The sequence below is a fragment of the Haematobia irritans genome, chromosome 5 (assembly GCF_050003625.1).
Source record: "Haematobia irritans isolate KBUSLIRL chromosome 5, ASM5000362v1, whole genome shotgun sequence".
Taxonomy (NCBI): domain Eukaryota; kingdom Metazoa; phylum Arthropoda; class Insecta; order Diptera; family Muscidae; genus Haematobia; species Haematobia irritans.
In genome coordinates this window covers 88,069,815-88,086,149 of record NC_134401.1, presented here as the reverse complement: position 1 = coordinate 88,086,149, position 16,335 = coordinate 88,069,815, and the positions used below count along the sequence as shown (strand labels likewise).

At 36.2% G+C, this 16,335-nt stretch overlaps 1 protein-coding gene across 1 annotated transcript in view; it reads right to left on the bottom strand.

Moving 5' to 3' along the window:
• LOC142238601 (uncharacterized) overlaps window positions 1-16,335 on the bottom strand; it is a 67,561-nt gene that overhangs the window by 7,144 nt on the left and 44,082 nt on the right. Inside the window, exons 2-3 of the mRNA XM_075310294.1 lie at window positions 6,661-6,944; window positions 342-499 (exon numbers count right to left, since the gene is read on the bottom strand). Of these exons, the coding sequence (XP_075166409.1) occupies window positions 342-499; window positions 6,661-6,944 (442 nt within the window). The remainder of the gene's footprint in view (window positions 1-341; window positions 500-6,660; window positions 6,945-16,335) is intronic.

Genomic DNA, 16,335 nt, shown 5'->3' with positions numbered 1-16,335 from the left:
TAAGTAATTCGATTGTGGGTGGCAGTGTTTAGAAGTTTCTACGCAATCCATGATGGAGGGTACATAAGCTTCGGCCTGGCCGAACTTACGGCCGTATATACTTGTTTGATTTAATATATACCACGTATGGACTTACATACAATTTAGAAGATGGTGTTAGGAGGTTTTAAGATACCTTGCCATCGGCAAGCGTTACCGCAACTTAAGTAATTCGATTGTGGGTGGCAGTGTTTAGAAGTTTCTACGCAATCCATGATGGAGGGTACATAAGCTTCGGCCTGGCCGAACTTACGGCCGTATATACTTGTTTTTTCTTGTGTTGGTAATACCGTGCAACTTACTCGTATTCTTTAAAATCCTCTGGAAGAATGTCTCTTCGTCTAATTTTATGTATTGTTTCCCCAGTAGGTTTTCTTCTCTTGTATAAACATTTTACAGGCAATGTATGTTGTTCATCAATTGTCTCAACCAATAGATTCTGATAAAATGTTACTTGACCCTAAAAAAAATGAAAAAAATATTTTGAATAATTAAATGCCAGCATTAATACACAGCAAAAAAAGCGTCTCCAAAAGAGTAGTGAAAATGTTTTTTTTTTTTGGAACCGGAAATGGTGCAAATTTTGCGCAGAAGCAATGAATTTAACATGGGCTTGTTATGTTACTTGACACTGAAAAAAAATGCAAAAAATATTTTGAATAATTAATTGCCATTAATGCTGGCCAGCAAAAAAAGCGTCGCCAAAAGAGTAGTGAAAATGTTCTTTTTGGATCCGGAAGTGGTGCAAATTTGGCGCAGAAGCGATGAATTTAACATGGGCTTGTCATAGGACGGATGTCCACCATTTCAACAGCCGTTGCACTGAATTTGAATCAATTTTTAGGGTGTGATTTGAATTCAGTGTTTTGGATGTTAATTAAAAAATTTTTAATATTTTTTTATATTTATTTTCATAATTTATTATGATTGCAAATCTTGCAATAAATAAATAAATAAAAATTTTGTGATTTTCTGCCAAATAAATAATTTTTATAATTTTTTATGATTTTTTGTACATTCTAACGCTTGTTTGAAACTTTTGACCTCTAATATTTTCAAAAATTCACAATTTTTCTAGAATGGATTTAACATTTTTATCGACAAAATTTGACTATTTTGTACCATTCCATTAATTCTTACTCTGTTTTCAATCTATTTGAAATAAAAAAAAAACTTAAATTACCAATTAAATATATGAAAAAGCGAGTTATAAAAAATTGAATTAACAGAACTTCCTTTGTAGTTAAAATAAAGAACATCTTCGGGAGGACATTTTTGGAAGTTTTGGAAGAACATCTTCTGGAGGGCATTTAAAGCTGTGACTTTTTTTTGCTGGGTAGTTATGTCTTAAGGATTATAAAGTTCAATTCACATAAGAAAGCAAGCCGGGCGATTATCAACAGTGTACTGGTCCTTGAAATGCTTGAAAATCATTCGTGAAATATTGTCACGTGGCCAATGATTTCGTGTCCTTAAAATACAAATGGGAATTTTGCTTAGCAGAAAAGACGCATTTCTCTGATATAAAGTTTTTTCCTTGTCCAAAAATCGATAAACTTTTCAATGAAGTCGTTTTGTCCTTATAGTTAAGCGATTTGAATCGTTATACGAAAGACAAGTTGGCTTTAACACTACTGGCAAATTCTTTAAAATCAATGAATTCTTTGAGTTTGTTGAATTTATTTCATTTTGACTAGAAAGAAAACAAGCGTTCAAAAATAGGAGATGTTTTTCAATATTTCATTTCAAAGACGTTTTTTACTTGAAACATAGCCTAATTTCTACATGAAGTTGAGTATGAATTTGGAAATTTAAGTTGTCTTTAACACACTTTTGAGGAACTTTAATAGCACATGAAGAAAAAAGCTGAAAAAACGAGTAAATTAAAATTTGTCTCCTAGAATCAAGTACGCAAAACTCAGATTTTAAAGAGAATTCTGCCTTAAAAGTATCCTTACTTCAATTCTCTGCTTCTTTGTCTCTGAATCAATAGCAAAATCATTAGCGAAAAGACAAAATCTTTCGAACCGGGCCCGCTTTTTTCAGTCTATGCTCATTAAAAAAGGTAGTTTAATGCCAATATGGAGGAGTCTATAAATAATTATGAACCGATATAAACCAATTCGCACGGTAATTAGATAGTCAAATTTCAACCGGATCGGATTAAATTTGTTTCTGCATGAGACTTTAAATTTGCGGATCGATTTATATGAGGGCTATATTTAATTATGGACTGATATGGACTAAATTTTGTTCATTATTCCGGGGCCATATACTAACATCTCGTTCCAAATTTCAACCGGGATGGATGAAATTTGCTACTCCTAGAGGATTCGCAATCCAAATAGGTTTATACACTGAAAAAAAAAATATTGTCGTAAGGCCAAAGTCCTTAAAATACGAATAAAAATTTTGCTTAGCATAGAAGACACATCTCTTTAATATAAAGTTTTTTTCCTTGTCTAAAAGTCGATAAACTTTTCAATGAAGTCGTATTGTCCTAATAATTAAGTGATTTGACTTAGAAATCGGTACCATAACACGAAAGAAAAATTTTTTCGGGTAAGGTCATCTTGACTTTAATAATTCAGAAAAAGTCTTTAACATTAATGAAATTGTCTTTAAATTTGTTGTCTTTTTGCATCTTGACTTCAAAGCAAAAAAACCGTTCAAAAATAGGACATGTTTTTCGACACTTTATTTTAAAGATGTTTTTACTTAAAACGTAGCATACTGGAAGTCGAGTCTGAATTTAGAAAATAAAGTTGTCGTTAACTCGTTTTTAAAGGACTTTCAGCTTTTTTTCTTCATATGCTATCATATGAAGAAAAAAAGCTGAAAAAACAAAAATTAAAATTTACTTCCTTGAAGCAAAAACACAAAACCCAAATTTAAAAGAGAATTGTGTCTTAAAAGTATCCTTACTTCTATTCTCCGCTTCTTTGGCTCGGAATCAATCCCAAAATTTTTAAAATAAAGACAAAATGTTTGGAACCAGGCATGCATTTTTTTCAGTGTATGGGGGATATATATTAATTATAGACCGCTGTGGACCATTTTTTGCATGGTTGTTGGAGGGCATGTACTTACACCTTTACGTACCAAACCAGATTTCAACCAGAACGGATGAACTTTTCTGCTGTAAGAGGATCCGCAATTCAAATCTGGGTGTCGTTTTATGTGAGGGCTAAACCTAAATTTGGTTCTATATGGCCAGATTGCAACAGAATCCCACTTATATCAAAAACAACTACGTATACCAAGTTTCAAGTCGTTCGGAAGTTAGCGTAATTTCCTCAGACGGACGGACATCTCTAGATCAACACAGAACTTCACCACGACCCAGAATATATACGCTTTATGAGGTCTGAGACCAAAATTTCGCTACAGATAGAATGACAAAATTAGTATGAAACCATCGTATGGTGGAGGGTATAAACATTTATGAACTAATCGTGGGCACACCGAAAGCAAATTCCGTAGTTAATCTAACGGGAGCCACGGTGGTGCAATGGTTTGCATGTCCGCCTTGCATGCACAAGGTCGTGGGTTCGATTCCTGCTACGACCGAACACCAAAAAGTTTTTCAGCGGTGGATTATCCCACCTCAGCAATGCTGGTGACATTTCTGAGAGTTTCAAAGCTTCTCTAAGTGGTTTCACTGCAATATGGAACGCCATTCGGACTCGGCTATAAAAAGGAGGTCCCTTGTCATTGAGCTTAACATGGAAACGGACAGTACTCAGTGATAAGAGAGAAGTTCACAATGGACTGAATAGTCTAAGTGAGCCTGATACATCGGGCTGCCACCTAACCTAATCTTACGCTACTGATTTGGCGCCAATGATTTTTTTCTTTACTTTTAGTTCATTTTTATACCCTCACCACTACTGTGGTACAGGGTATAATAAGTTTGTGCATTTGTATGTAACGCCAAGAAGGAAAAGTCTGAGACCCATCGTTTAGTATACCGATCGTCTTAGAATTAAATTCTGAGTCGATTTAGCGATGTCCGTCTGTCTGTCTGTCCGTCTGTCTGTCTGTTGATGTATTTTTTTGTGTGCAAAGTACAGCTCGCAGTTTTAGTCCGATTGTCCTAAAATTTGGTATAGGGTCCTGTTTCGGCTCAGAGACGATCCCTATTGATTCTGGAAAAATCGGTTCAGATTTAGATATAGCTGCCATATATATTTTTCACCGATCTGGTCATAATTGGCGTGTATATCAACCGATCTTCCTCAAATTCCGTACATTCGAATATTTTAACAGTCTCGAAAAACTTGCAAAATATCAGCCAAATCGGTTCAGATTTAGATATAGCTCCCATATATAGCTTTCGCCCGATTTACACTCAAATGACCACAGAGGCCAACTTTTTGCTCCGAATTAGTTGAAATTTTGCACAGGGAGTAGAATTAGCATTGTTGCTATGCGTGCCAAATTTGGTTGAAATCGGTTCAGATTTAGATATATCTCCAATATATAGCTTTCGCCCGATTTGCACTCATATGACCACAGAGGCTATTTTTTTGCTCCGATTTAGTTGAAATTTTGCACAGGGAGTAGAATTAGCATTGTTGCTATGCGTGCCAAATTAGGTTGAAATCGGTTCAGATTTAGATATAGCTCCCATATATAGCTTTCGCCCGATTTACACTCATATGACCACAGTGGCCAATCTTTTACTCCGATTTAATTGAAATTTTGCACAGGGAGTAGAATTCGCATTGTAGCTATGCGTGCCAAATTAGGTTGAAATCGGTTCAGATTTAGATATAGCTCCCATAAATAGCTTTCGCCCGATTTACACTCATATGACCACAGTGGCCAATTTTTACTCCGATTTAATTGAAATTTTGCACAGGGAGTAGAATTCGCATTGTAGCTATGCGTGCCAAATTTGGTTGAAATCGATTCAGATTTAGATATATCTCCAATATATAGCTTTCGCCCGATTTACACTCATATGACCACAGAGGCTAATTTTTTGCTCCGATTTAGTTGAAATTTTGCACAGGGAGTAGAATTAGCATTGTTGCTATGCGTGCCAAATTAGGTTGAAATCGGTTCAGATTTAGATATAGCTCTCATATATATGTTTTTCTGATTTCGACAAAAATGATCAAAATACCAACATTTTCCTTGTCAAATCGCCACTGCTTAGTCGAAAAGTTGTAAAAATGACTCTAATTTTTCTAAACTTCTAATACATATATATCGAGCGATAAATCATAAATAAACTTTTGCGAAATTTCCTTAAAATTGCTTTTTTTTTCAAACATTGTGTTCAATCACGAAATTAATTTATCCAATTAATTTTTAATTGAAATGTATTCAATCACAGAAATGATAGTATCAATTAAAAAATTAATTGAAGGTCAATTAAAAAGTTAATTGATCCAATTAAAGAATTAATTGATACTATTATTTTTGTGATTGATTTTTGTTTCAATTAAAAAATTTGTTGAATCAATTAAATTTTTAATTGAATATTTTTTAAAACTCAATTAAAATTTTAGTTGGAAATTTTTTCGTGAAATTTTTTTGTGTGCCCATTAGAAGGCTTAAATTTTGAGTCTATAGATTTTGTAGAAGTCTATCAAATTCTGTCCAGATCGAGTGATATTTAAATGTACGTATTTGGGACAAACCTTTATATATAGCACCCAACACATTTGACGGATGTGATATGGTATCGAAATTTTTGATCTACAAAGTGGTGCAGGGTATAATATAGTCGGCCCCGCCCGACTTTAGACTTTCCTTACTTGTTTTTTCTATGAGATGGTATAATTTCATGAGTTGTAGTTAAAAAGTACACCAGGGCATTGAAATTTCATGGTTTAAACAACGCTTTGAGGATATCTCAAAATGTGGTGTATAATTTAGTTCAATTTTCGTTCGAGGTAGTTCATTCTTGCTATAAAACCGTTTACTTTTTTTCTGTGTATAGATTTCAATGGCTGTACCAATAAATTCAGTGCTAGCTAAAGCAGAAGGAATTTATATAATTCTCAAAACCAGTAAAATTGATTTACAATGTGATTAATATGGTAGTGATTTTATTTTTTTTATCTTTTAGTTGGGAAGAATTTTGTAAATGTAATTAGTAAATTATCTCCAAAAATTTAATACAATTTAGTACAATTAATTTTTTCCGTAAAACCGTTTTTTCCGTGTAGGGTTAGTCTAAGATCGATTCCACTAATTTTTATTATTTTTCGTTTCTGTTTAGATGATATTTTAATTAATTCGAATACTATGTGTAACATATATATTGAGAACTTCTGTTTAATCCATTTCATTACTGCTTGCAATGCAATTTCCAATCATATGACCTAAACACCTACGTAGGAGACCTGTCAAACGAAATAATCCTCAAAACTGCCGTAAAGTTAACTACATAATTTTAATATCAACTTCTCTTTAAATAGACAAAATAGTCTGCTATTTATAAGACATTTCACCCATGACTGCCTGTTTAGTATGCTCCAGCAATATTTTGAAATCAAAAGACTTAAGACACAAACACTTGTTAAGGCCATTGTCTGGCATGATGGTAGACTTTGTATATTTCTATTGTTGTTGTTATTGTTTTGGTTTGTCACATGACATACTTACCGACAATTTGTTTACAACCCGTGTAAATCCACATTTGTACAAATCGCTGAGTGGAATCTTAAACATGAATCCTTTCGGATAGAACAATGGCTGGCACCTCTTTAATGGGTCATCATTACCATTGCGAATATTTTGCCAATGGATTGACTGTGGAAGCATATGCGAATTTTGATGATGATGATGCTGCTGTCGAGATGTGAGAGTTTTCGTCTGTCCATCTGTTTTTGTAAGCAATGAAACCTCCACTTGAATGAATTCCTTAAAACAATGAACCTGCGATAGTTCTATTGGGATTTCGTATGAAAACAAAAAAGAAACAGAGAAACGGCACAGATTAATGCAAAATACTTATGAAGAACCGCATAAAATTTGATAAACCATAAAAATAACATTAATAACATTTCATTTCTTGGAGCCTCCTTTAAAGATTGTGTGAAATTTGCTTTCCTCTAGCATTCACAAACACCAAAACAATTGATCCTATGACTAAAGACTAAGTGCATTTAGATTCTTATTTCAGAGCAAGTTGGACTATGACCAAAAGCTATGAGATGAGTTTAATCTGGACTTAGCTCTTCCTCTTCTTTCCGGCCAATTCGGGTTTTCAATTATTTATTATGCAAATTATATACAAACAAGTAGAATTACACTGGCAGTTAGGTAGTCTTGATAGGTGGAAATCATGGTAACTCCTCCACTCACAATTTAATACCTTTTGAATCCTTTGAGTCTACCCATGCACAGTACTTTAAGAAGATACCATCATAGTTTCGCAGTAAATGCAAGATTTGAAAATGGAAAAACTTTTCTCCCATTGCCTTTTACTAATTCTGACCAAAAGAACGTACAAAACTCTTTAAGCCAAACTTTCCTCAGAACTCTGCAGGTTATTTTTTTGGCATTTAACTTTCTTTCCTGTGCACCTTAGGCTTATAAATGCCATGATTTGTTTATCATTTGTTCAACAGCAAACCTCCGACACTTCACCCGCCGCAATTGAAGATTTCTTCCTAAAAAAAACAAAACTTACTCCCTACCGAAGATGTAGCCTTTGGCTATGGTACATGTGAAAATTTGTTAAGATTATACAATATTTCTACAATTTATGCAACAGTCCAATGTATGATCACAGCCACAGACTGATGATGACTATGCTAATGGTATATGGGGGAGAAATGGTGATTGCGATGGTGATGACGGCGGTGGCGTTGAGCTGCATTAAACCATGAGTCACGTTTACATTTCCATCTTTATATAGAAACAATAAAATAAATTGTATTATAAACTTAGGGTTCTATGGAAAACGATCAAACTGTCTGCCTAAAGGCGGGGAGAATATTCGCAAAATCCAACATAAAATAGCTCATGCGAAATTGTCCGTCCGCATTCGTCTATCTATTGAATCATATATGAATTATGTGGAAATTAACTGACAATGTTGCATGAAGACAGAAAAGTTTTATTTTGAGCTTGAGGAATATACACATCTGTGTATTGTGGCATTTCGTATGAGCTGTTAAGCCAATAAAAACGAAAGACTTAAGAAACAAGCTACAATGACTTTTTATAGACTGCTCTAGATATTTCGCGCTAATTCTTGGGCTGTTTTTCATTGTAGGATTAAATCTCAATCTAGCGAAGTGAAATATTTTTTCATATAGTATTTTCATAGACAACATATGAGCGAAAACAGAAAAGCTCAATAAGAATATATTCCACAAGTTATTTGTGGATAAAAAAAACATTTTCTTTTTTTAATTAAGTACAAGTAAAACGGATACTTATATATCCCCCCATTGTATATTTGAATTAATAGGCTTTGCAGAAGACAATTATAAGGTTTGATTATTTACTATTGAAAAGAGTAGTTGGATCCTGTTCACTTCATGTAGTTGGATCATTGTGTTCTGTAATAAATACAACCCTTGGACATGCCCTTAAACGACCCACATCCATGAATCAAATATAATAGTTTCCTATTATTTTTATACCCTCCACCATAGGATGGGGGGTATATTAACTTTGTAACACATCGAAATATTGCTCTAAGACTTCATAAAGTATATATATTCGTCGTGGTGAAATTCTGAGTCGATCTGAGCCTGTCCGTCCGTCTGTTGAAATCACGCTAACTTCCGAACGAAACAATCTATCGACTTGAAACTTGGCACAAGTAGTTGCTATTGATGTAGGTCAGATGGAAGTGTGCCATATCGGTCCACTTTTTCGTATAGTCCCCATATAAACGGACCTCCAAATTTGGCTTGCGAGGCCTCTAAGAGAAGCAAATTTCATCCGATCCGGCTGAAATTTGGTACATGGTGTTAGTATATGGTCTCTAATAACCATGAAAAAATTGGTCCACATCGGTCCATAATTATATATAGTCCCCATATAAACCGATCCCCCGATTTGGCTTGCGAAGCCTCTAAGAGAAGCAAATTTCATCCGATCCGGCTGAAATTTGGTACATGGTGTTAGTATATGGTCCCTAGTAACCATGCAAAAATTGGTCCACATCGGTCCATAATTATATATAGCCCCCATATAAACCGATCCCCAGATTTGGCTTGCGGAGCCTCTAAGAGAAGCAAATTTCATCCGATCCGGCGGAAATTTGGTACATGGTGTTAGAATATGGTCTCTAACAAGCATGCAAAATTGGTCCACATCGGTCCATAATTATATATAGCCCCCATATAAATCGATCCCCCGATTTGGCTTGCGGAGCCTCTAAGAGAAGCAAATTTCATCCGATCCGGCGGAAATTTGGTACATGGTGTTAGAATATGGTCTCTAACAAGCATGCAAAATTGGTCCACATCGGTCCATAATTATATATAGCCCCCATATAAATCGATCCCCCGATTTGGCTTGCGGAGCCTCTAAGAGAAGCTAATTTCATCCGATCCGATTGAAATTTGGTATATGGTGTAAGTATAGGGTCTCTAATGACCATGCAAAAATTGGTCCACATCGGTCCATAATTATATATAGGCCCCATATAAACCGCAGATTTGACCTCCGGAGCCCCTTGGAAGAGCAAAATTCATGTTAGTATATGGTATGGGATTGGTTCATATCAGTCTATAATATGAACCGGTCCCCAGATTTGATCTCCTGTGTCTTTTGGAGAAGCAAAATTCATCCGATCTGGTTGAAATTTGGTACGTGGTGGTAGTATATGATATTTAACAACCATGGCAAAAGTGATCCATATCAGTCCATAATCATATATAGCCCCCATATAAGCCGATCTCGAGATTTGGTTTTGGAGCCTCTTGGAGGAGCAAATTTCATCCAAGTCAGTTGAAATTTAGTACATTTTGCTAGTATATGGCCGTTAACAACCATGCCTAAGTAGGTCCATATCGGTCTATAGTTATATATAGCCCTTAGATAAATCGATCCCCAATTACACAAAAATTGGTCCATATCAAGTTCATAATTCTATATAGCCCCCATATAAGCGGCACCCATATTTCAATTCTGGCTCTCTACGTACTTTTTTGTCTAATATATAGCACGTGGACCATAGGTTAGGTTAACGTGGCAGCCCGATTAAGATTCAGGCTCACTTAGACTATTCAGTCCATTGTGATACCACATTAACTAAAAGTACCTATTACATATGGGCACTTCTAGTTTTAACCGCTGAACCTTCTTGATTATTTTTCTTTGTTGAACCAACCAGATTGTTCCAAAAACATTAGTAGGACTGTTTAAGTTAACGTTCCGCCAGATCCGCCAGTAATCTGAAGCTATATGCTCCTAAAAGTTGCTTGCGCTTTACACAAAATGCAGGACACTCACACAAGAGGTGTTTAATTGATTCCTTTTCCTCCGCACCATGACAGCTCATACAATAGTCATTATACTTCGCGCCTATAGTTTTTGCAAAATCGCCTATCAGGCAGCGACCCGTTATAGCAGATATCAGGAGTGATATCTGACGTCTCGAGAACACTAGCATATCTAGTGTGCGGTTTAAGTTTAAATGGGGCCATATTTGCTTGGTGTCGTTACCGCCCTTGGAATTCTCCCATCGAACATTTGCAATCATAACAGCATTCTCACGCAGCATGACTTTCAGGTAGCCAGGGGCATACCAACAGATTCTAGTTCCCCTGCAATATGTAAGGTAGTTCCTAGCCTTGGACCATGGACTAACGCACAATTTAGAAAACGATGTTAAGAAGTTATAAGATACCACAACCCAAGTAATTCGATTGTGGATGACAGTCTTTCGTAGAAGTTTCTACGCAATCCATGGTGGAGGTTACATAAGATTCGGCCTGGCCGAACTTACGGCCGTATATACTTGTTCATGTTAGCCTGATACTGAAACAGGCGATTAACGTCCAAATGCATGATATCTTTATTTTACAATTAATTATTTTTCGAGCTTTATGGACAAAGTAGATCAAGGAATTTGATCAATAGAACCATTGAAAAGAAACGCCAGATACAAATCTATACACGCCCAGACTGTACAAGGTTCAGTTCAGGCGAATTAACTGAAGCTCGAAAAATAATTAATTGTAAAATTATAATAGTTTCCTCTAAAAACTCGTCGTCGTAGTGCACGCAAAGAAGAAACATGATTGTCACAATCATATTCGAAGAGCAAAATAATATGATACGAGCTATTTTTGCGGCGACCATGTAACATTTTAACCTGCAACCATGTTGGCTCAGTGAACCTGGTTCTAAGAAAAATGTAATTGTCCTCATCTAAAATGTTATTATATTGATAAAAAGAATTTTGTTTGAATGAAAAGACAATGGTCACGATTTAAAATGTTATGGTATTCATTAAAAATGTTTTTCTCCTAGTTAAAAGAACATGGTCACAACCTAAAATGTTTTGATCTTTATGAAAAAACTTTTTTCATCGTCGAAGCAAGGACGCCACTTGAGAAAAGAAAACACAAAATTAACTTTATTTGTTTGTTTTTATTTATTTATAAACTAATTCATTGTTTATTTGTATTTATAATGCCGTTCAAGCAAACATCATATATTTTTACACACTCTATTTTATTTCAATTTCAACAATAATTAATTATTCCATATTTACATCGTGCCCATCAAATGTACAAACGCAGACATCATGTAACTGCAAATAAAAATAAATACCATATAGCAAAATGCAGAACAAAAAAGCAGGTACATTTTTTCAATTACACTTTCCTTTTTTGTGTTCACATAAAACCACGTGCCACTCCTGAATATGTAAATAAATTAACACAAAACACAGTAAATCCGTATTCTCCGTCCATTCCAAGAAACAATCAACACACGACTGACGCGCAAAATGAAAATCGTGTGTACCTGCTCAATGTTTTTATAAAATTCTTTTCGCTGCAAACAAGTTAAAAAATTAAATGGTCACGAAAAAATGTAAATGGTCTTTATGGCCATGTAATGGTTCTAGACATGTCTATACTTAACCTATAAAAATACTTTTTTTTCCTTGTAAAAAAGTAAACAAAATTGAATGGTCAGGTACATGATTTTCCCGACCATTTAATGGTCTCAAATTCTATCGTTTAAATGATAGAACATGTTTGCGGTATTTGAGAACCATTCAAATGCTTATTGCCACCATAAATTTTTCTCCGCTCGAAAACTATTTTTACAAAGACAAAATACATGGTTTTCGCGGCAATTACATGCTCTAGATAAGCATTAAATGGATGCGGCAACCATGTCCAAACATGGTTTTTCTGTGCGTGTGGGTTACTTGATAATATATAGCTTTTCAGGGCGGTTTTATGACAGATATTCTCCTAAGCAGATCAATTCAACCAGTACGATTCCTGAAGATAAATATAAATATTCTACCTATGAAGACTAGATCAGATTCAGAACTTACAATAACCATTTTTGTTTGAGTTTTTGAGGAATCATAAACATCTCGTGTAAGTGTGCAAGAAAACGCCTTTTTTTGAAATCTAACATCTGTACATTTTTACAACGAATATTCAAATTATTAGACGAAGTAAAATCTGGAAATTTTTTTTCAGTTTCAAGCAATTTTCATGATCGGTACGCCTTCTATACCCTCAAGAGCTGAAATCGGTCAATATTTGGGCAATACCAAATGAGCCTACTAAATCCGTTACAATTTCAGGCAAATCGGATATAAACCGAAGGAGTTAAATTTGGAAGACCAGGCACCGGTACACACCAAATTAAGCACACTTAATTGTGGTTCTACAGAATCTAGACCCCAAATCGAAGGGTGGGTTTACAAGGGGGATATATCAAAATTTGTACCGATACACAACATATTCGGAACATCCATTTATGGTTTAAAAAAACGTCTAGATTTAAAATTTCAGGTAAATTGTATAAAAGCTACGGTTTCTAGAAGCCCAAGGAGTAACTCGGGAGATCGGCCTATAGCAAACCATAGACCGATACACACCATATTCGTCACATCTATTTGTGGTCTGAAAATACCTCTAGATTTCCAAGTTATTGTAAATCGGATAGAAAATACAGTTTTTAGACGCCCAAGAAGTAAAATCTGGAGATCGGTCTATATGGGGGCTTCATTTTCGACACAGATATTTGTGGTCTTAAAATACCTCTAGATTTCCAATTTCTGACAACCCAATGCCCCAAATCGGGAGATCGGTTTATATGGGGTATATCAAAACCTGGACCGATATAGCCCATCTTCGAACTTGCCAAATTGCCATTATTGAAAACTGTAGAGTGATTACAACAGACAGACAGACAGACGGACATGGTTATATCGTCTTAGAATTTCTCCCTGATCAAGAATATATGTACTTTATATAGTCGGAAATCGAAAGTTCGATGTGTAACAAACGAAATGACAATCTAATTATACCTCCATTCTATGGTTGTGGGTATAAAAATGGAATTTATTGCGAACAATTTCGTGCGATTGTTTTTTACAATCGCACGCCGTGGTTTAACTCAACAACAGTGCATAGATGAACTTAATTAAATATTTGGCGATGAAGCTCTGTCAAGGACCAGTGTTTATCGATTGTATGGTAAAATCAACCGAGGTTGTAGTTAACAAATTTCGTGAAGGTCGTCAAACATCAGTTGTTGTTCGGGAAACCAATTGGTTCAATGCAAAAAAATGCATGCAAAAGTGTGTATAGATCTTAAGGGCCAATATTTTTTAAAAAAGGTAACGCTTGTCTTAAGTCAACATACAAAGAAATGCACCACCCATTAGCCTGCCAATTTCAGAGGTCATTGATCGGACTGTTGAACTCTAAAACTGAGGTGCCTTTCCATTGAACTAGACATAGAATCGGGCAGTGCTCATTGATAAACCGATTTCCCGATTTGATTTCTTCGACCTTTTGATACACCAATTTCTATCTATTGCTGAAATGGGGAATCGAGAGGTATTTTAGGTCCAGAAATAAATGGGACAAATTTAATATATATCGGTCCATGATTCGACATAGGTCCAATACAGACCGATTTAACTTAATGGGCTTCTGACACCGCCATTTTTATGCCCTCCACCATAGGATGGGGGTATATTAACTTTGTCATTTCGTTTGTAACACATCGAAATATTGCTCTAAGACCCCATAAAGTATATATATTCTGGATCGTGGTGAAATTCTGAGTCGATCTGAGCATGTCCGTCCGTCCGTCTGTTGACTTCACGCTAACTTCCGAACGAAACAAGCTATCGACTTGAAACTTGGCACAAGTAGTTGCTATTGATGTAGGTCGGATGGTATTGCAAATTTTATCCGATCCGGCTGAAATTTGGTACATGGTGTTAGTATATGGTCTCTAACAATCATGCAAAAATTGGTCCGCATCGGTTCATAATTATATGTAGCCCCCATATAAACCGATTCCCGGATTTGGTTTTCGGAGCCTCTAAGAGAAGCAAATTTCATCCGATCTGGCTGAAATTTGGTACATGGTGTTAGTATATGTTCTCTAACAACTATGCAAAAATTGGTCCACATCGGTCCATAATTATATATAGACCCCATATAAAACGATCCCCAGATTTGACCTCCGGAGCCCCTTCGAAGAGCAAAATTCATCCGATTCGGTTGAAATTTGGTACGTGATGTTAGTATATGGTATCGAACAACCGTGCAGGAATTGGTTCATATCAGTCCATGATTATATATAGCACCCATATAAACCGATCCCCAGATTTGACCTCCGGTGCCTTTTGGAGAAGCAAAATTCATCCGATCTGGTTGAAATTTTGTACGTGGTGGTAGTATATGATATTTAACAACCATGCCAAAAGTGGTCCATATCAGTCCATAATCATATATAGCCCCCATATAAACCGATCCCGAGATTTGGTTTGGAGCCTCTTGGAGGAGCAAATTTCATCCGAGTCAGTTGTGCCGTTAACAACCATGTCTAACTAGGTCCATATCGGTCTATAGTTATATATAGCCCTCAGATAAATCTATCCCCAATCATACAAAAATTAGTCAATAAAGGGTGATACGGTCAACATTTGGTCAATATAAACTTAACGTATTTCTTTCAAATTTGCATTTAAAAAACCTGAACATCCCTCATTTTGAAGGTGTGTGTGTAGAATGATGGTCCTATTTTGATTTTGGAATTCACTCTTCAGTTGTCAAAATGCCGTCCAAGCAAGAAGAGCAGCGTATCAAAATTTTGCTCGCGCATCGCGACAATCCGAGCTACTCGCACGCAAAGCTGGCAAAATCGCTAAAAGTTGCCGAATCAACCGTTACAAATGTAATTAAAGTGTTTGGGGAACGTTTGTCGACAGCCAGGATGTCTGGATCGGGGGGAAATCGAAAACCGGAAGCCGCTGAGACGACAAAGAGAGTTGCCGGTAGTTTCAAGCGAAACCCTAACCTCTCTCTCCGAGATGCCGCAAATAAGCTGGGTGTATCGTCTACAACCGTGCATCGAGCCAAAAAAAAAAAAAACGAGCCGGACTATCGACTTACAATATGGTAGTGACTCCAAATCGCGATGATAAACAAAATACGACGGCCAAAGCGCGATCTCGGAGGTTGTACACGACGATGCTGACGAAGTTTGACTGCGTGGTAATGGACGACGAAACCTACGTCAAAGCCGACTACAAGCAGCTTCCGGACAGGAGTTTTATACGGCAAAAGGAAGGGGAAAGGTAGCAGATATTTTCAAGCACATAAAACTGTCAAAGTTCGCAAAGAAATATCTGGTTTGGCAAGCCATCTGCACCTGTGGCTTGAAAAGCAGCATTTTCATAGCTTCCGGGACTGTCAACCAAGAAATTTACGTGAAAGAGTGTTTGAATAGACGTCTGCTGCCTTTCCTGAAGAAACACGGTTGTTCCGTACTGTTTTGGCCGGATTTGGCATCTTGCCATTACGGTGAAAAGGCCATGGAGTGGTACGCCGCCAACAACGTGCAGGTGGTTCCCAAGGACAAGAACCCTCCCAACACGCCACAGCTCCGCCCAATTGAGAAATACTGGGCTATTGTCAAGCGGAACCTAAAGAAGACCAAAAAAACTGCTAAGGACGAGCAGCAGTTCAAGGAAAACTGGCTTTCTGCGGCGAAGAAGGTGGACAAGGTGGATGTACAAAATCTGATGGCAGGTGTCAAGCGTGAGGCCCAGCAATTCGGATTTGGAAAAGCGAAAGCCTAACTGAATATTTTTCCTGA